The sequence below is a fragment of the Haliotis rufescens genome, unplaced genomic scaffold (assembly GCF_023055435.1).
Source record: "Haliotis rufescens isolate VD_foot unplaced genomic scaffold, xgHalRufe1.0.p SCAF_100, whole genome shotgun sequence".
NCBI classification, from domain to species: Eukaryota; Metazoa; Mollusca; class Gastropoda; order Lepetellida; family Haliotidae; genus Haliotis; species Haliotis rufescens.
The window spans coordinates 773,476-796,243 of NW_025963781.1; the positions used below are offsets into that span (position 1 = coordinate 773,476).

Consider the following 22,768-nt stretch of genomic DNA (forward strand, 5'->3'; position numbering starts at 1 on the left):
TATAATATCCAGCCGTGCTTGATTTCCTAGTTCCCTGATTTGCTGCAATCAGTATATAGTCTTAAATTGAGTGAGTTGGGAGTTTTAACGCCGCTTGAACAGTATTCCAGTTATATCACATCAGGATGATGTGGGAGGAGAGAATGCAGGTCGTTTACCACTTCGGTGTAACGATACCTCTGATTGGCCAATCAGAATCGAGTAAATTCCTTATATCTGGAAGAGTATACATCAAATGGGTCAAAGGGAGAGTATATTCATAAACATAAATCTTTTAACCTAATCCCGAATAAAATGTTGATTGTACTTATGGCACCGACCCTTCGCTTTTGCATTTTGAATAATATCTTCCCGAAAAGGCTGGAAAACACACAGAAAACACACGCATGAAATCTCGTTTACTGGACATCTTAGATGTTCTGAAAAATAATGTGTTGTTGGTAAATAAATGAGTGAGTTTGGTTTAACGCCGCTTTGAACATTATTCCAGTCATATCACGGCGTGTCAGCTTAATGTGGGAGGAAAGCCCCAAGTGATGCAGGTCTCAGACGTTTACCACTTCGGTGAAACCCACGAGCACGGGTATGGTGCTGACAAACCTAGAAACATAATCGGAGCGAACCGGGATTCGAGCCCACAATAATAGGTTTCTGGCGTGCCCAAGGGACGCAACTCTGCACAGCGAATCGAGGCGCCTCAGACGACTGGGCCACCCGTGCCCCTGTTGTTGATAAAACCAAGTTCATATACAAAAGAGTCTATATGTTTCCAATGCGAATTTAAAAAGTAATATATACTTCGCAAAAGAAGTTAAAGGACAGCCGATTTTTCAATACGACTATAGCCAATTAATATGTCATTTAGAAAAAGAAAATACTGGAGAATACTGGAGAAATAGATTTAGGAGAAATTAAAACGAAGTGGAATTGGTGGATGTCACAAACAACAACAAAAATGCACCGTGAAAAAATGTTCGGCTTCTCCTTTCGGAGAAAAAATATATGTGACCGGGAATACATTCTGTATAAATAAAAGTCCAATTTAGATAATATACCATGTTGTACTAGTTGCAGGTGTGTGTTGATGCTGTCATATTCAACTTAGACGTTTCGTGTACTGATTTCGTATCCGGAAAGGTAAATATTCCTACTTTTATATTTTGTTTTCGGGTAAGGGCTCGTTCACCTGTAACAAAACAGCAAATCTGGGTCAACGAGTTTTACTCAATCTGAAAAACTGTTCACATTTGTGTTTATTTCGTATTATATCGACAACGATATTTCAAACGTTAATCTTTTAAACGAAATAGAAGTCTAAAATGAATAAAATGTTAATAACTGGTTTCCACCTCGATATGCGCGGACGCCGCCCAAAATACCAACACTAGTAGACGGAAACCCGGTCTAAATTCGTCAAATTGTCACGTGACTTCAGGTACGAAAACGCAGGTGATAACCTAGGTGTTGCTAATTTCCGTGTGGTTTCGTCTTGATATCTTTAGATCACATGGTGTCACAATAGATGCGAGCGTCCAAAATGGATAGAATACTGATTCTTGTGGTGCTGGCAGCTCTGATGACGACAGGTGAGTTGAGGGGACAAAATTAACTCCACCTTGGTGATGGTATTTCCGGATTCGGTTTAAAATGGCGGCCCAGAAAGTATGTTGACAGAAATGAAAACTGGTTCATTAGCTAGTTTAGCTTGGCACTACATTGTTATTATTATCCATCCTAAATAAACATTTAGTTGTTAGTATTTCACTAATGATATGATACAAATATTAAGAGAGAAAAAAAACCACTCCATTTTTCGGGAATTAGTCATCACACAGGAATATGTTATAACATGCAGTAAAGTCATACATTATCTTCATGAGTGGGATATATAGTTTATATTCACCCATGAGGCCTCCAGCAACCAATGCTGGTCTTAAGAGGCGACATCACGCCGAAGACCCGGGTTCGATTCCCGACATGGGTACAATGTGTGAAGCCCATTTCTGGTGTCCCCCATCGTGATATTGCTGGAATATTGCTAAAAGCGGCGTAAACCATACTCACTCACTCACTCACTTAAGAGGCGACTTAATGGATCTGGTGGTCGGGGGCCCCAGTCGTCTAAGGCAACGCTATTCGCTGTGCAGAGTTGCGTCCCTTGGGCACACCAGAAACCTATGATTGTTGGTTCGAATCCTGGTTCGCCCCGATTATGTTTCAAGGTTTGTCAGCACCATACCCGTGGTCGTGGGTTTCACCTCCCACATTAAGCTGACACGCCGCGATATAACTGGAATACTGTTAAAAGCAGCATTAAGCACAACTCACTCACTCACTCTGGTGTGTCACTGTGCCCTGACAGCGAGGGTTGTTGTTCACATTATCAGTCACTGGACTGTCTGGTTCAGACTCGATTATTTACAGGCTGCTGGAATAGTGCTGAGTGTAGCGTTTAACAACAAGGAAACTATATAGTCTATTGTAATACTTTAGATTTTTTGTTCAAATCCCAAAATGAAAAATAGGTAAGACTGCAATCTCATTAAAATCAGATCTTAGTTCTCGCTATTGCTAAACAAAGTTCTGAGGACATCCCATTGCGGGTCACATCAGAACAACCTTTCATCTGACCAATCAGAGCATCGCTATCAGATCATGAAGGTGACAGTTGGAATGTGACTTTTGATCTTGCAACCTCGAAAAAAGCCACACAGAGTATTCCGAACGACAGTCTAGACCACCTATTAGCCATTCCAGAATGTTCTTTTGTTCAGTTTTTTATTTTTTAATCGAGTATATGTCAAAATATGTTTCGAAGCGTAGTCGCCAGTTTGAAACTCGTGCTGTAAACTCTATTTACATTTGTCGGTCAAAGAACTTGAAAAGTGGGTCTGACGTGATCCGTAATCAGGTAATGGGATGTTCTCAGCTCTTTGAAATATAGATTTGATTTTAATCATTTGTTTGTTTTGTTGTTTAACGCCGCACTCAGCAATATTCCAGCTATTTGACTGCGGTCTGTAAGTAATTGAGTCGGGGCCAGACAATCCAGTGATTGATATCATGAGCATCGATCCACGCAGTTGGGATGGATGACATGCATCAACCAAGTCAGCTGGCCTGACCACTCGATCCCATTAGTCGCCTCTTACGACAAGCATAGTCGTCTTTTAGGGCAAGTATGGGTTGCTGAAGACCTATTCTACTCCGGATCTTCATGGGTGTTATGAAATGGTGCGTCACAACCGGAGATGAAACATTACAGAGCAACTGATTAAATTATTTTAATGAGATTGGTTAAGACTGCTGCTTGCTGTTACTCTAGCCTCACTGATCTGTCATGGCCCTGTGAGTGTGAACCTAACTGAGTTACCGAATTTGACGTAATAAGCGCCCCACTCTAATAAGCGCCCACAGCGATATTTGATAATATATTGGCTAGTGAACAATCCCAATTAGCACCCCTTCCAATTGATCAAGGGGGCACGGGTGGCCCAGTCGTCTAAGGCGCCGCGATTCGCTGTGCAGAGTTGCGTCCCCTGGACACGCCAGAAACCTATTATTGTGGGTTTGAATCCCGGTTCACCCCGATTATGTTTCTAGGTTTGTCAGCACCATACCCGTGCTCGTGGGTTTCACCGAAGTGGTAAACGTCTGAGACCTGCATCATGTGCATCACTTCGGGCTTTCCTCCCACATTAAGCTGACACGCCGTGATATAACTGGAATACTGTTAAAAGCGGCGTTAAACCCAACTAACTCACTCACTCACTCCAATTGATCAATGTACACAAGACTTATTTATTCGTGTATAATACGCACTTGTGTGTAATATGCATCCTTAATAATGGGCAATTAAATTCTGGAAATTTCTTTTGTATCAATTCAGGCTGTCAGCACAAACCACAAAATTTGAGATCTTTCCACAAATTTTTTATTCTAATAAGAACCCCCTATTTCTAATTTTGAGAGCACCCTGGGCGCTTATTACCTCGAATACAGTAGTGGTGTTCGGGTACGTTACCCCCAGCTTTATCCTAAGCCCTTGGATCCCCTTCATCATGAAGCAACCCTTTACGATCCGAGTGTGCCTTTACAATCCTTTTGGTGTGCCATTACGATTCTATAGGTGTGCCTTTACGATCCTTAGATAGTTGTGAGTTTGGGTATGTATAGTTTAGCTATTTCTTTTAAAGGGACAGTACATTGACAGTTCTGTGTGTTTTAAAATCATGCTTGGAATTATTTCCGAGTGTGACGTCACATGCTCGATAAATTCTTAAACCCAAACAATAGAGCTCCGCACAGCACGTCAAAGACCCGGGTTCGATTCCCAACCCGGGTACAATGTGTGAAGCCCATTTCTGGTGTTCCCCGCCGTGATATTTGCTGGAATATTGCTAAAACACGGCACAAAACCCTATTCACTCACCAGAAATGGGCTTCACACATTGTACCCATGTTGGGAATCGAACCCGGGTCTTCGGCGTGACGAGCGAATGCTTTAACCACTAGGCTACCCGACCAACCCGTAGGTTCATCGAAAGCTGGCCCTGGGGATATATATGTTTAAATGTGGCTACCGTGCATGCACACAAATGTGAACATGGTAAGCGCCCATCATAGCAATGTCTTGGTGTGATTTGGTAATTTAAGGTGATAATAATCAGTCACAAGTTCCTCAACAGCAAAATTGTAACCCAAATTTGTGCTATCTGGTGGGAGTTTATTTGTATGTTTGTAACCATGGTAACATTGTATGTCGCGTGGATCCATGCTCATGATGTCAATCACTTTATTGTCTGGTCCAGACCCAGCCGTCGTATAGCTGGAATATTGCTGAGTGCGGGGTTATCATGGTTATACAACAAACAAACAAACAACCACTAGTAGCACATTCATTTGAAGCATTGAGGTCTGGTCTAGTATTGCGGGGCTCATAACCTACAGTACGCTTGTCCTAAGCACAATTTAGTAGTCTTGGGCTTAGCATGCGTTTTTGGAAGGCTGTGACTGGCCAACACATATTTGTAAATTCTCATTTTCGTTGATGATTTCAGTTGCTGCCCAGGATCCTGAAATTGTGGACGAGATCTGGCCGGAAGTGAAGCCCGTGGGACGTACAGCTCGGCTCAACTGCACAGTGGCCAATAAATTAAACCATGTGGTGAGTGTTATGGGTATTTTAAAAAAATTGTTGTGTGGTAACCCTCCTCCCTTCCCAGGAAACGTGTTTTTGACAGTTATTGAATTGTTTTGTTTACATGCACCTGGATATCATCATGATAAATATGATGTCGGATATCTGATTTCTGTGTCTGAGTGGGGTATTCATGTTAAACTGCAGCATGGTATCTCAGTAAGCTAGCACTATAAAATCAGGGGCGGTGGGTAGCCTCGTGGTTAAAGCGTTCGCTCGTTACGCTGAAGACCCGGGTTCGATCCCCCACATGGGTACAATGTGTGAAACACATTTCTGGTGTTCTCCGCTGTGATGTTGCTGGAATATTGCTAAAGGCGGCGTAAAACCATACTCACTCATTGTAAAATTGGCATTAGTCTGATCAGTACAAGCAACCACAGACACATGAATGCACGTCGTTATGTGAGTGCATATATTCAACATGACCCCCACCTCACTTTATCATGTTTATGTTTGTAAACTGGTCTGGATTTAAAAGAATCAAACTACCTACCTGTCACGTTATCCCAATCTCATGAAAGTCCACTCTTGTACTCACTCTGATACAATCCCTCTCTGCATGAAGATCTGACGACAGCTCCATCAGTAGAGGACGTAACGTGTACGCGAGACGGCTCTCCCGTCTCGCGTACAAGTGACCACTTGAGAGGAGGTCACTCGTATGCGTGACAGTCTGTCAGTGGACCATGGAATTCTGCATGTTGCACATAAATGTCTACAAGCGTTATTTGTGAAAATAATAAAACAAAATTACGTAGAGTCATTGATAATCATACAAGTTATCGTATGACATGAAAAAAATGTCATAAGAAAAATAATAAACGGTCAAATTCGGAGAAAAATGTGGAAAAAATGAGAAAAATGTTGTGTTTTTGACAGCATTTTTTTCCATTTTTGTCCATAGAATGTTATGTTGAACCCTGAGATAACTTTGACCGTCAGTCTACATGGCCTAAATGAAACATGCATGGGTTCTTTAAATGTGCAATTAGGGGTAGAATAGGTCTTCAGCTACCCATGCTTGCTGTGCATGTAAAAGGCGACTATGCTACCTGTCACATTATCTCATGAAAGTCCAATCTTGTACTCTTATACAAAACCTCTCTGCATTATCATGATTATCTCCACACAGAACACATATATATATTCCTTCGTTTGAATTCTTTTGGAACTTGTTTGGGTGTACATGGTGTAGATGTGCTTTCTGAAACGACAGGATGTATATTGAATACAGGGTTTGTCTAGACCTACTCAAAGGCCAATGTTTGAACCAAGCCTGCATCAAATATTAGTACAAATTCCAAACCTGGAATTAGAACTTTCCCAATTTATGCTGTTATCATTTTAACTAATGTTATGTCTTTATCGGGTGACTTGTATTTAAATTATAACAGGACCAAAAAGGAGGAGACTTCTATGATTATTTTAACATTATTGCATCGAATGCAATGTTAAAACCTCCGAATTTAGGTAAATAGGAACTTGTATAAGTTACAAAAAAATCCAATAAGGACAAAATAACTTTTCCCAATTTGGATGCCAAAGTCACCTATTTTGGAATCCTGGATGAATTCCAGAGAATATCCACAACAATAAAATGGTACTGCTATGTTTATCTGCAAATGAAATTTCCGAGCTTTGAATAGTCAATAAAACCACAAATCTGATAACACATACCGTATTCTACGTAATAAGCACCCCGCTCTTAGAAGCGCCCACGGCGATATTTGCTAATATATTGGCTAGTGAACAATCCCAATCAGCACCCCTTCCGATTGATCAATGTACACAAGACATTATTTAATCGTGTATAATACGCACTCGTGTGTTACATCACCCTTAATTATGGGCAATTAAATTCTTGAAAAATATATCTGTATTGTAAACATTCAGGCTGTTAGCATAAACCACGAAATTTACGATCTTTCAACTCAAAATAATATTCTAATAAGCGCCCCCCTATTTCTAATTTTGAGAGCGCCCTGGGTGCTTATTACCTTGAATACGGTAACATTTATCTCCTCCATGAAAATCACTTCCTCACTTTGATCTCGTCCAGGTGACCTGGGAGCACATGGACACCAACCAGATCATCAGTTTAGACGAGAGCATCGACTTGTCCTACAACCCCATCGAGGGGGGCAAGCGGAAGTACGAGGTCGAGAAGCGAGGCCCCGAAAACCGCGTCACGTACATGTTGATAATCAGGCGGCTGCGGCAGCAGGATGCGGGCAAATACAGATGCTACGTGAAGATTCAGGCTCTCGACTTCACCAAGTGGCCAAGCAAGATCGGCTCCCTCACTGTACAGGGTAAGGCGCAGATATAAGTAACTTGAACGTTTTCTGTGCATGTCAGTTTCCTGCTGAATATTTAGTAGGTTGTGCAGGGGCGGTCGGGTAGCCCAGTGGTTCAAGCGTTCGTTTATCACGCCGAAGACCCGGGTTCGATTCCCGACATGGGTCCATTGTGTGAAGCCCATTTCTGGTGTCCCCTTGCAAAAACTGTTATGGTAGACATGTGAAGGACATTTCCAAATTTGACGCATCACTGACAAAAATGATGTCCAATGCAATTCTCTATTTTGACTTGTACCATGTGTACCCGTTTCTCTTCAATTGACTTGCAAGTGTTAGACTGATAGCCAGAGACGGAGGTCAGTGAATTAATGGTCGTAGTGCTGCATTGTGGGACATCACGTGTTTGTGATGGGTGCCACCGGTAGGGCAGGATACGTTCACCTTTTTGTGAACACCTGGTATCATTACTGTTTGATTGTAATTCATTAACACCTGCTTATGATACAGTCGGAATTCCATCCACTCTGCTTCATGCAGACATTTCTATTGGATATGGATATTCTTGTATTGCAATATGTACCAAAATATATACTCACCACCAAACATGCCAAAAGAAACACACAGTTTGACGCTTCTTCTCTTCTCCCCCCGGGAAAGCCTTCCGTTGTTACGTGCTCGTGGTAATGTCTTGTCGTTGGTTTTGGAAAAAAACACCAAAACTCTTCAACCCTGTGCCCCCTAATTTTTGGTACGAAAAACTCATCTCATACACGGATATACAGTAATAGACATATTATATACATTATACTGAATCAGTTGCAAATTTCTGAATTTCAAAAGTTTCAGTTCAGCTTGCCGCTTTAATGTTACCTCTACCAACAAGATGAAAATATGCATGAATTTTACAATTGCAACATACAAGTATTTTCCAAACGTGTTGTGATTCGTATTCGTTGGTATTCCAAATCATGGTAAACAGGTAATCATGGTAAACAGGTAATCATGGTAAACAGGTAATCATAGTAAACATGGTAATACCGGGCAACTCTATAAGCCTGCTAAGATGACTAGCTGCTGGACTGTGTTGTTTTTATCGCCCGCCGGGCCAGAATGGCTGAAGTGGAAGGGGGATTATGTCGTGGCGCAGTCCGTCCGTCCGTCCATCCGTCTGTCCGTCCCACAGAGGGTACTAAGCTTGTGAAATCAACTCCTCCTACAGTTTCCAGAGAATATCCCTGAAACTCTACACTCAAGATGTCGACCTGTTTATGATACGCATAACACAGTCCCGTTTCATTTCGACAAATTTTGACAGAGTTACTGCCCCTGTTTTACGGAGCTTCATGAAAAATACAAAGAAACTATAAACTCGTTAAAAGAATTCATGTGGGGGATGTTGTGCTCTCAGAGCACTCTTGTTTAGGATGATACTTTGTTGGAAGTGGATAGAGAAATGCGTGCTGTCCGCCCTTCCGTCCGTCCCTTTTCATTTCCGAAGCAGAACTCAAAAACCATGAGATATGTCTTCACCAAACTTAGCACATAGATAGGTCTAGTGGTGAACTGGTGCCTTTTGGTAGTTTGAGATTTTTGAAAATCTATTTGAGTTTTCATTTCACTGACTTAGACTGAAAATGGCGGTGAAGGTCATTTCTGAGCAGATCTTGAAAACCGTACAATATTTCGTGCCTTGGTGGGGGATATGACCAGAGCTCCAGATAAGCTTTTGGTGTTGTGGGTATTTTACCCATGCATTTTTAAATCATTGGGTATCAGTAATTCTATCTGGGTATTCAAATTTCTGTAACCCACTAGTTTTTACACATGTGGGTATTTAAGTTAAATATTAAAAAACACTATTCATCTAGTCCCTGCAAACTGGTGTCGTGTGGGTTCGAGAGCTTTATAGGACTCAAAAATACCACGATACTTCCACAAGAAAGTGTGATGGCAAATGATCGTGATGTAACTGTCATGGTGGAGTTTGGCAGAATGCCCGTTTATAATTTCAAAATAAGTTGCTGATTTGCAAACGAATACGCAGGGTTACTTCACAATATTTTGATGATACGCAAAAGTTTTATTTTTGTAGCTTATCTGTAATGTTCGTTGCGTATTTGATACGCTTGGATTTTATTTTGCTGCATATTTCTGCATTTCTGATGGGTATTTTACGCAGATACGCAGCTTATCTGGAGCTCTGTTTTTTTCTATGTCATTAACTGGAGGCTACAGAACGTACCGTAAGAAAAGTCTGCGAATGTCTGCAAAACGAAAACCGGCACGGTTTTTGGAAAACAGTATGGCGCCCTCCTCGAAACGTCCGTTTTCATGTGGTCTTTTGACTTTTCAGTGTGGTCATTTTAACTTTTTGATGTGATGATTTTGACATTTTGGTGTGGCCATTTTGACAAGGGTGTCTGTGGCCATTTTGACCAGTTCCCTTTGGGATCAGCGTATGTGGGTTGAAAAAATATCCCTACGATCAGCAAATAACATGGCGGTTTTAATAGCGTGAGGTGAACATGGACTACACGATTTCGATAGCTAATGTAAGTTAGTCCACGCATGTATGACTGTTTCATGCTTATTTTGCATTTCAGTTGCACCCTCAATCCGGCCAGGTGAGACGACGACAGTTCTAGTTGTGGACCAGTTATCCAACTCTAACCTGACGTGTGCCGCCACTGGTATCCCGGCTCCAAACATCACCTGGACACGGTCCGACGGAGGCAAGCTGCCAACAGGTGGCGCTCAGTTCAGGGTTAGTCCACTTCTTCATCGTCTGCGACCTTTGTTCATGGAATAAATTGAGTTGCAATGAAGACCTGTGATGTCCTGCTGATGCGGTGATGGTTTTCTGATTTTCAGTTTCTGTTCTGACCCGTGAAGATTCGGAGTAGAATAGGTCTTCAGCAACCCATGCTGAAACATGGCCCTAAAAGGCGACCATGTTAGTCGTAAGAGGCGACTAACGGGTTCGGGTGGTCAGGCTCGCTGACTCGGTTGATGCATGTCATTGTATCCCAATTGCGTGGATAGATGCTCATGATATCGATCACTGGATTGTGTGGTCCAGACTCAATTACTTACAGACCGCTGTCATATAGCTGGAATATTGCTGAGTACCACGTTAAACAACAAACAAACAAAAGTTTCTGTTCTTTATTGATCATAAAGAGTACTGTGACCCTATAACCTCAATGTAGACCTGAGCGCCTCCGTGGTGTAGTGGATAGAGCATCTTCTGGAGAACGGAAGGTCGGTGGTTTGATCCCAGACGCGTCATACCAAAAGACGTTAAAGATGGTACTTGTTGTTACCCTGCCTGGTGCTCAGCATTAAGGGGCTAAAACAAGGACTGGGCAGCTAGAAGCCATGTACTCTGAGTGGCGTATACATGTTAAACTGTGTCTCAGTCGGGTAGCATTATAAAACCAGTATAAGTCTGGACTTGTATAAGCAGCCACACACACATTTCTCATATGTAAAGGACATGTCGAATGTTTTATAGTGTTTCACATTCTTTAAGATTATAGGGGATATTGTTGAAACAAATTGTACATGTTATATAGCAAGCCATTTAGTGTTGCTTTGGATAAGCATGAATTACTACAAATGCAATCTGACGTAAGCTAACGATATCTTTCCACACGATCCCATTACTTACATGAAACTGTTGCCCTCAAATGTTACTGACCCGTGAATTACCGGGGTAGACTAGGTCTTCAGCTACCCATTCTTGCCCTAAAAGGCGACTATGCTTTTCGTAAGAGGTGACTAATGGTCTGGCTCGCTGACTTGGTTGATGCATGCCATCATATCCCAATTGCGTGGATCGATGTTCATGATGTCAATCACTGAATTGTCTGGTCCAGACTCGATTATTTACAGACCACCGTCATAAAGCTGGAATATTGCTGAATTTGTCATGGAATGAAGACTAAGACAGGCGATAATCATCCATGATCATGACTTCTGAATACTTGCACTCGTAATACTAACATGTGGGTTACCACTAATTCTTTGTTATGATATTACCTACATGACACTGTTGCCTGTTGTATTAGTGGGATGGCTGGCTTTGTGATGTATGGTTTCACGTGTAACATGTAGTCAGTTTTCACAAAATATGTAAAACAGTTTTTTTCATTTCCAATTTGTAACAAAAACAGGTTCAGAATCATTGCCCTCAAATGCTACTGACCCGTGACTTTCCAGGGTAGAATAGGTCTTCAACTACCCATTCTTGCCGTAAAAGGTGACTGTGCTTGTCGTAAGTAACGATTAACGGGATCGGGTGGTCAGGCTCGCTGACTCGGTTGATGCATGTCATTGTATCCCTATTGCGTGGATCGATGTTCATGATGTCAATCACTGGATTGTCTGGTCCAGACTCGATTATTTACAGACCACCGTCATAAAGTTTGAATACTCCCGAGTGTGGCGTTCAACAAAAAACAAATCAAATGCTACTCGTCAGTGAGGACAACCATCATTGGATTTTTACTTGTCCACAGCACAATTTGGTAGCCTCGGTCTAGCGGACCAGCATGAATGTCAAAGGCTGTAATCATGACTTGTTCACACAGGGGGCAGTGCTGCCACTATTGAACACCACAGTAAAGATGGGAGGCGTGTACCGCTGCGTCGCCGACAACAACATCAAGCCTCCAGCGCAGCATCTGGCGGAGGTGTTGGTGTTCAACGCCCCAACAGTGCGGGTGGTGCAGGACTCTGTCGGCCAGGCCCAGAACAGGAGGTTCTACGCCAAGCTGGAGTGTATCACTCAAGGTAGGGGATCTTTTTGTTCAAAGACATCTTTCAGTTTAATTGCAGACCGCCTCCGTGGTCTAGAGTGTCCCCTCGGAGAGCGGAAGGTCCGGGGTTCGATCCCCAATTGCACTTTGTTATGAGTCCTATATAAATGCCTGGAAAGTATCAGAATAGTTTATGTCTTAAAGCATCTGTTTAAAAAAAGAGAAACGGGTTTGCAAAGTGCTGAAACTTCTCTTCGTAGGCTACCCTGTGCCAACAGTAAGATGGGAGCGGATTGTCAGCGGTGGTCGATCACCGATCAACGACGACGACAAGTTTGACTTCAACAAACAGACGACCGACAACCAGAACCTCAAGGCGGGGGAGCAGTGGTACACGCTGAAGGTGAAGAACGTACAGGCCAACGACTACACCGACTACTTCTGCATCGCCACCAACACCAAGGGGGCCAATCAAGCCACCATCACCATGTTCGGTACGTTTTGGCTGCAATCCCCTGTGAGAATTTTGGGTTAGAATTGATCCCAAACTATGAAAGAACATCTTCCCAAGGCAAGGGAGTTAACTGACTGTAAACGTCCAGTTTCCACCCTTGATGAATTAGCCTGGAATATCTGGGCTCGATCGTAGCGCCACCAGTGGCTATTATGAGTTATGTCCAGGGGTCCACAAAATTTAAAATCCCAATCGGACATTTGCATTTAGGCCACGCCCCCTTCAAATAGCGTACTTTAGTACGACTTTTCAAACACATTACAAGTTGTTACGTATTCATAATATAATCAATTATGAATTGTTTTAATTTAAATTGTTTAATTCACCGGACAATTAATAACAAATAATATCATTTTAGATATACATTGAAAACATACGTTTGTTTAGAACTGTTATAATAACGATCTGTTAACGTAGTGAACGGTCTAATTAATATTCATGAGTTATATTCATGAGTCTGCTCAAATGTACACGTTGTAACATTTGGATCGAGACTATTATCCCATATTTGGTTATCACGTGACCTCACGGGAAAAGGGTTTTTTAAAACTATAAAAGATTATTTAAAAACAAGACAAATAATATAATAACAAATACTAAAATATCGTTGATAGCAATAGTTATTTGAATACTTTTTTCATCTGTACTTAATTATTGACCATAAAAAAAATTGATCTCGATCGTCACAGAAAGCAAAATGGCGGTCAATCAAGATTCAATATACGACTAGCTACTGAAAACAATAAAATCTGCAATTCCTCATTGTATGTCAACCAAGTTAAAGTCGTTAGCCACGACTTACAAAATGATCGTCCAGACTTTGAGGGTTTGGCAGATCCGCTCGACTGATCTGCATCGGTCGACTGGCTGTCGTCACGCTTTCGCTTCTTGTCTGAGGTTACGTATCGTAGCATTGTGAGGATAATGAGGTACATCGATGATGCAAGGTATTTATGTACAGTTATAAACACATTTCACTCAAATTAACAAGATGTTCTCAGGAATTAATCCTCGATTAATCAGTGTCAACTCAGTTTATTGCCTATTACAGTGATTGACCGATTGGACTATCATGTAGGTACGATGTATTTACAGCAATCAAAACAAACAAAGCTTGTCAGTGTAGATAATCTTCATTGTGTTACAACTGCAGACAGAAACTGCTCAGTCCTAACTGTTGATCATGTCGATAAATGTCTGGACAGAAAAATTTAAATGTCCGGTAAGCAATACTTTAAACCGGACATTTGAGATTCCCTTGCCTTAAGAACACAGTGTTGTGAGGGTATGGAGAGATGTTGAAATGCTTCTGAAGTTAAAGAATAAGAACTTTAAAGGAATTCAAATTTTTAAAATAACATAGATGTTTTTCTCAAATTACCTGCCAAGGGAACTTGTTTGGAATCAAAAATAAATCTGGGGGACACATCTAGGGCTTGGACGGGTAACTCGGGTACTCGGGTCGGGCGGGTACTGGGTAGGACCCGGGTACCCACAGGACTACCCAGACCCATGGTTAGTCACGTGATATATTGTTTAATGACAAAAAGTATCTAAAACTATGTTTAAACTACAAGTCACTAATGTTAGAAGTTCTTCCTGACTACTACGCCCATTCCTTCTGACTTTTATATGTTTGAATAAAAATAAAACTTCAGTCAACTTCAGAGTATACACCAGATTGTTTTATACGTGTACCAGAGCTACGGTCAAACTTTCCCCAATCGGACAGTTTGTTCCTACCTTTTGAGACCTACAGAGGGTACCCGGGTTGGGCCAGGTAATAGGGGGTCGGGTACCCAGGTAATAAATTTGGACCTGTCCCAGCCCTATACACATCACTGCTACACTGTCCATCAACTGTATGTACGCACAGGTTAAATATTGATGTTCAGATAAAACTTTTTGAGTGTGAACCCTTTTAATAGTTTGATTTCATCATTTGGGGGTGAGGGGGGAGGATGTGTGTGTGTGTAGCCTAGTGGTTAAAGCGTTTGCTCGTCACGCCAAAGCCCGGGTCCAATTCCCGACATGGGAACAATGTGTGAAGCTCATTTCTGGTGTCCCCTGCTGTGATATTGCTCGAATATTGCTAAAAGCGATGTAAAACCAAACTCACTCACTCACTCACTCACTCACTCACTCACTCACTCACTCACTCACTCACTCACTCACTCACTCACTCACTCATTGGAAACAGTTGTTCAAGCATCTGTGTAACTCTTGAACAGATGAGACCACCTCCGTGGTCTAGTGGTAGAGCGTCCCCCCGGAGAGCGGAAGGCCCGGGGTTCGATCCCCGGCCGCGTCATACCAAAAGACGTTAAAAGATGGTACTTGTTGTTACCCTGTCTGGCGCTCGGCATTAAGGGGCTAAAACAAGGACTGGTCGGCCCGGAGTCAGTATACTGTGTCTGAGTGGGGTAGTCATGTTAAACTGCGGCATGGTATCTCAGTGTGCTAGCACTATAAATCGGCATCAGTCCGGACTAGTACAAGCAGCCACACACACACACACACATACGTACATGCACGTCGCTATATAAGTGCAATAATCTTGAACGCGACGTTAAACCCCATTTCACCTCACCTCACCTTGAACAGATGACTCTACTTCTTGTTTTAGCCAGCAATATTACAGCAATATTACAGCTATTACAGCAATATTACAGCTATTACAGCAATATTACAGCTGTTACAGCAATATTACAGCAATATTACAGCAATATTACACCTATTACAGCAATATTACAGCTATTACAGCTGTACGGAAATTAAACGTCGAATCAGCATTATTTCAGCCATATAGCGATAAGAACAAGTTGATATATACCCACTTCTCGTAGCTATAAAGCTGAATGAGGCCAATGCAACGTTAAATTTTAACTCACTGTACAGCTGTTGTGTTGTTTGGTTGTTTGTTGTTTAGCGCCGCACTCAGCAGTATTCCAGCTATATGATGTCGGTCTGTAAGTAATCGAGTCTGGACCAGACAATCCAGTGATTGATATCATGAGCATCGATCTACACAATTGGGATCGATGACATGCATCAACCAAGTCAGCAAGCCTGACCACCCGATCCCGTTAGTTGCCTCTTACAACAAGCATTGTCGCCTTTTACGGCAAGCATGGGTTGCTGAAGACCTATTCTACCCCGGATCTTCACGTACCGGTTCGTTGTGTGAATATGGATACTAATATCATGTGATATATATATAATTACTGAAAATGTGAGTTGATCAAAAAAAAAAAAAATTCTTTTTCTTTTCAGAAACTACTGTATATATACTGAAAAAATGTGAGTTGATAAAAAAAAAAAAAAAATTCTTTTTCTTTTCAGAAACTACTGAGTGTCAAGGTCCCAACTGTCCATCTCTTCCGAGCTCCAAGGCCACCGAGGTCAAGGTCTCCCTTCTTGCCATGGCAGTCACTGCCCTCATCCAATATGTCGTCATTGCATCGGACCGCAGATAATGAGCAGAAAGTTCTGTCACTGACAGAATTTTCTTTTACGTGTTTTAACATCAATTTGACAACATTCCAGTTTTGACTACTTTCAGTTATATGGTTTACGGAAATACAATTGAAAGACACCAAACTATCCAATATAAACAAGTCCTATCATAGGTGAGAGTTCATCAACGCCCCAATCACAAAGTGATATTTGTCCAAAGAGACATATAAAAGTCGAATCGTTACGACCTAATTATGAAATTGTCCTTGATATCTGCCAATCATTATCCTCATTCACATGACCTCATTTGTAAAAACTGTCATGTCACTCATTCATATCAAGTGTTACCATGGTGACGATTACGTTTCCATTATCTTTGCTTGCAATGGACGAGGACGACCAGGGCCATTATTGGCACACGAAATTTGACAACTTTCAAAGATGAAATAATTTTTGAATGTATGTGAAACAAAAATGCTAGTTGTCCATCATATGAACTGGTTCAGTGGTTTTACAATCTCGTTAGAATCCGATCTTAGTTCTCGCTACCGCTAAACAAAGATCTGAAGACATCCCATTACCGGTCACGTCAAAACGACCTTTCATCCGACCATTCAGAGCATCGCTAACCAGATCGGGAATGTGACAGCTGGAATGTGTTTTTTGATAATGCAACCTTGATAAGGCTAACACAGAGTAAATTCGGAACTACAACATGTACAATTACGGGCTGAACAAAATTTCCAGTCGGCCAAAATGTCCTTTCAGACCTCGTTCATCCTTATCATCCTCTCCAGTATCATGATGGTGAAATAACATAATCATAGTAATATACCATACAATCTTTCACATTAAGCATATTTAGTTGCCCATCGGGAAATCACTTTGTAAACGGCAAATACCGTATTCAACGTAATAAGCGCCCACGGCAATATTTGCTGATATATTGGCCAGTGAACAATCCCAATTATCACCCTTCCGATTGATCCATGTACACAAGAGTTATTTATTCGTGTATAATACGCACTCGTGTGTTATATGCACCCTTAATTACGGGCAATTAAACTCTTGAAAAATATATCTGTTGTTTTTTAATACGCATGGCCTTTTCTTTTGTATCATTTCTGGCTGTCAGCATAAACCACTAAATTTACGATCCATCAACCCTTTCACCAAAATTATATTCTAATAAGAGCCCCCTATTTCTAATTTTGAGAGCGCCCTCGGCGCTTATTGCGTCGAATGCGGTATGCCTTATTTCATCCTGGGCCCACCATCACAAAATGATCTAAGCGCTTCGACTATCGTAAGATGATGGAGTGCAGATTGTCCTACCGTTAACATAGCTTTGTGCAAGTGGACCCAGATTCATATTAGCCATTTAGAAACAATTTTGCATTGAACTAAAATATAGCCCGTTTTCCGTTTTATCATTGGCTACTTAATCTGTTTTGATTGGCTACGGTTGCTACATAAAAGAAATGTTTCAATATACCCACAGGTCAAATTACAGAAATGTACAGGCAGCTTCAGATTAAAGTACAGTAAACTACGGTTATAACGAACTCAAAGGGACCACTGATTTCTATTCGTTATAGCCGTAGTTCGTTATAAGCAAATGTAGGGAATATATGCAGCAAGTAGATAGGACCTAAAAAATAGTTCGTTATATCTGTCAGTTCGTTATAAACGTGTTCGTTACAACCGTAGTTACTGTATTGCTTCTGAAATGTTTTTAATTTGTGTCTACCCCGGCTGTAAGATAGCAAATAGTTCACGATGCAATAATTTTATCGTGTTAAATTTTATTCTTTTTACATTCATAATGTCATGAAACAATTTTTGTGTAACAAAAAATAATGTTGTTGACGAGAATGTTTTTAAATCTTTTCCAGTCATAAGCTTGGCTACATAAGAGCAAATTTAAAAAAAAAGACGTCTTTTGATATGGGTAACAATAAGTTAGTTCTATTTAATGCCTAGTTTTAGATTATTGAATACAATGTTAAAAGACTCTGAATTCAAGAAAATGGGAAACAAAAGAAGAACGTTTCCTCAGTTCATCATGCTGAAACAGATATATTCTACTCAAGAATTACAGAACACCAATTCTGTCACATTGGTGTAGTTAATCTGTCATGGCATGACGGAATGACTGTAGTAATGTGACAGAATCGGATGTTCTTTCACTTCTTTGTGTAGTATAATTTCACCTGGTCTTGTAGTGTCATGTTACATGTGTATTTACATTCATTGGCCATTGGAGGGCACGGGTGGCCCAGTCGTCTAAGGCGCCGCGATTCCCTGTGCAGAGTTGCGTCCCTTGGGCACGCCAGAAACCTATGATTGTGGGTTTGAATTTAGATTCGCCCCGATTATGTTTCAAGGTTTGTCAGCACCATACCCGTGCTGGTGGGTTTCACCGAAGTGGTAAACGTCTGAGACCTGCATCACTTGGGGCTTTCCTCCCACATTAAGCTGACACGCCACGATATAACTGGAATACTGTTAAAAGTGGCATTAAACCCAACTCAAGCAGTGAGTTAACTTGGCCAGTGAGTTAACTGGTGAGGCATACCCAGGGCTTCTGATGGTGTTTTTAATTAATGTAAATATGAACAAGACATTTGATAATCATTTCTAACAAACTTATTTGTGTCTCTCAGGGGGCGGTCGGGTAGCCTAGTGGTTAAAGCGTTCGCTCGTCACGCTGAAGACCTGGGTTCGATTCCCGACATGGGTACAATGTGTGAAGCCCATTTCTGGTGTCCCCCACCGTGATATTGCTGGAATATTGCTAAAAGCGGCGTTAAACCCAACTCACTCACTCACGCACTGTGTCTCTCAGTTGCGGTAATTGCCTTGACGATGAAGAATTTGTTTGGGGGAAATATTGGTTGATTGAAATCATTATGGTAAATAAAGTTTCACCTCCCCAATTATACTATTCAAAAGAAGTTAAGGACCACCCTATTCTTTCATATTACCAAAGTTAGTCTGTCATTCCGTTACAGTATAATAAATAATCAATTTGTCCTTAACTTGTTTTGAGAAGCAGATTGAAATTCACAAGTTGCCTTTTCTTCCTATGTACAGAAATTCTGAACTAAATTCAGAAAATTCCATGCAGGGTTGTACAGCTGTGAACTTAACAGAATCTTTCGTATTTCTGTTATGATTTTTGCAAATAAAATGTGAAAATAGGTTTTCTTCATTAGTTCATATCAATCTATGAGAGAAAACATCACAAGGACTAAATTTTTGTAGACTCTGGTAAAGGGAATCTTTTAGCTGTACACAATCTGGTACGAACCCAAGCACCTCTTGTGTAGCGATGGGTAAGAAGTCTATTTATAGTATCTGTCCAATCGAGACACTCAGCTCACATTATCGGAAGCGGCTGCAGTCAAAACAGTAAACAAGTAAGGTAACGTATCGTCAGGTTTTGGTTTCCCGACCAGACGATCGTAACAAAATACTGATGGTGATGTGGAAAAGTTGGCAGCTATGGGCTTAAAATTTGCGGAACAGATCTTGACAGAATATATTTGGGAAGCCAGGGTTGACAGATCAGAATTGTAAATATATTATACCGTATTCGACGTAATAAGCGCCCTGCTCTAATAAGCGCCCACGGCGATATTTGCTAATATACTGGCTAGTGAACAATCCCAATTAGCACCCCTTCCGATTGATCAATGTATACAGGACTTACTTATTTGTGTATAATACGCACTCTTGTGTTATATGCATCCTTGTTTATGGGCAATTAAATTCTGGAAAATAAACCTGTCGTGTATTATATGCACATACTTTTTTGTATTATTTCAGGCTGTCAGCATAAACCACGAAATTTACGATCTTTCAACTCTGCTTTTTTTTCTCACCAAAATTAAATTCTATCAAGAGCGCCCTGGGCGCTTATTACGTCAAATACGGTAGGTCATAATTAACTGTATATACAAGCTCTGATTAGACTTTGTAGTTGCCTTATTTTTGCCCAAACATCGTCAGTCTTTGAGTGCTACTCCTTTTAGACTTTGCTTGCTAAATGTGAAATCAGTTGAATAATGTCATTTTATGCCAGATTTGATAGAAATTACAAAATAACATTCCATAACATTCAAGCAGGAAATTATACAGGTGATTTTTTGTGTATGATATTGGTTTATATTTTGAAACTGTAAATAAATTGATTCCTTGATTATTACAACTGATGTATTTTGTATTGTACAAGCATTTTATACAAAATAAAAGTTTTTCAGATACACCTGGTATTTCATTGTGTGCTCCTGCAGAGAACCTTCATAGGCACCTTGTTGTGGGAATGTTTAATATTAATAGATGACTGCCTCCGTGGTCTAGTGGTAGAGCATCCGCCCGGAGAGCAGAAGGTCCGGGGTTCGATCCCCGACCTTGTCATACCAAAAGACGTTAAAAGATGGTACCTTTTGTTACCCTGTCTGGCGCTCGGCATTAAGGGGCTAAAACAAGGACTGGTTGGCTCGGAGTCAGTATACTGTGTCTGAGTGGGGTATTCATGTTAAACTGCGGCATGGTATCTCAGTGAGCTAGCACTATAAATCGGCATCAGTCGGGACTAGTATCATGCACGTCGCTATATAAGTGCAATAATCTTGGACGCGACGTTAAACCCCATTTTGCCTCACCTAATATTAATATATACTACACAAAAGAAGTGAAAGAACACCCAGTTCGTTCATATTGCTGTAGTTGATCTTTCGTGTTATGACAGATTAATATAGTAATACAAAAGAATTGGGTGGTCCTTATCTTCTTTTGAGTAGAATATGTATTACGTTATCAAGGTCACAGGTGGCCCAGTCATTTCAGGTGCTGCAGTTTATACTGCAGTGTTATCTCCCTTAGGCGTACCAGAAACCTATGCTCATTGATTCAAAAAGGTTTGCCCTGTATGTTCTAGGTTTTTCATCTCTGAAACCATGCTTGTAGGTTCCACGCCATGATGTAACTGAAATACTGTTCAAAGTGGTATTAAACCCAACTCACTCACTCTCATTCACTATTATCTTATCAAAGTGTTATGACAAGCATGGGTGCTGATATAGTAGACCTACAGAGACAAGGGGCGTGATACATTATCTAGAAGACAAGGGGTGTGATACAGGACAAGGCAGCAACCCATACTTGCCGTGAAAGGCGACTTAGGGGTTGGGTGGTCAGGCTTGCTGACTTGGTTGATACATGTCATCGATCCCAATTGCTTGATCGATGCTCCTGATGACAATCACAATTGTCTGGTCCAGACTTGATTATCTTACAGACTGCGGTCATATAGATGGAATAATGCGGAGTGCAGCGTTAAACAACAAACAAACAAACAAACAGAGACAAGGGGTGTGATACAGGACCTGCAGAGACAAGGGGTGTGATACATTACCTAGAAGACAAGGGGTGTGATAGTTGACCTACAGAGACAAGGGATGTGATACTTGACCTACAGAAACAAGGGGTGTGATAAGGGACCTACATAGACAAGGGGTGTGATACTTGACCTACAGAGACAAGGGGTGTGATACAGGACCTGCAGAGACAAGGGGTGTGATACAGGACCTGCAGACACAAGGGGTGTGATACAGGACCTACAGAGACAAGGGGTGTGATACAGGACCTGCAGGGACAAGGGGTGTGATACAGGACCTGCAAAGACAAGGGTTGTGATACAGGACCTGCAAAGACAAGGGATGTGATACAGGACCTGCAGAGGCAAGGGGTGTGATACTTGACCTACAGAGACAAGGGGTGTGATACTTCACCTACAGAGACAAGGGGTGTCATACAAGACCTGCAGAGACAAGGGGTGTGATACTTGACATATAGAGACTAGGGTTGTGATAAGGGACCTACAGAGACAAGGGGTGTGATAAAGGACCTACAGAGACAAGAGGTGTGATACTTGACCTACAGAGACAAGGGGTGTGATACTTGACCTACAGAGACAAGGGGTGTGATAAGGGACCTACAGAGACAAGGGGTGTGATACTTGACCTACAGAGACAAGGGGTGTGATACTTTACCTACAGGGACAAGGGGTGTGATACTTGACCTACAGAGACAAGGGGTGTGATACAGGACCTGCAGAGGCAAGGGCTGTGATACTTGACCTACAGAGACAAGGGGTGTGATACTTGACCTACAGAGACAAGGGGTGTGATACAGGACCTGCAGAGACAAGGGGTGTGATACTTGACCTACAGAGACAAGGGGTTTGATGCTGGACCTGCAGAGACAAGGGGTGTGATACAGGACCTGCATAGACAAGGGGTGTGATACAGGACCTACAGAGACAAGGGGTGTGATACAGGACCTGCAGAGACAAGGGGTGTGATACTTGACCTACAGAGACAAGGGGTGTGATAAGGGACCTACAGAGACAAGGGGTGTGATACTTTACCTACAGAGACAAGGGGTGTGATACTTGACCTACAGAGACAAGAGGTGTGATACTTGACCTACAGAGACTAGGGTTGTGATAAGGGACCTACAGAGACAA

General features: G+C 41.5%; 1 protein-coding gene across 1 annotated transcript; it reads left to right on the top strand.

The window, feature by feature from the left end:
• The first annotated feature begins 1,409 nt into the window (after nucleotides 1-1,409).
• Nucleotides 1,410-20,501, top strand: LOC124125535 (lachesin-like). The gene is made up of 7 exons (XM_046488864.2): nucleotides 1,410-1,586; nucleotides 5,061-5,167; nucleotides 7,263-7,515; nucleotides 10,107-10,267; nucleotides 12,096-12,297; nucleotides 12,524-12,757; nucleotides 16,120-20,501. Exons 1-7 carry the CDS (start codon nucleotides 1,523-1,525, stop codon nucleotides 16,251-16,253), a joined length of 1,155 nt encoding a protein of 384 aa, XP_046344820.1. The 5' UTR covers nucleotides 1,410-1,522; the 3' UTR covers nucleotides 16,254-20,501.
• Nucleotides 20,502-22,768: the final 2,267 nt, after the last annotated feature.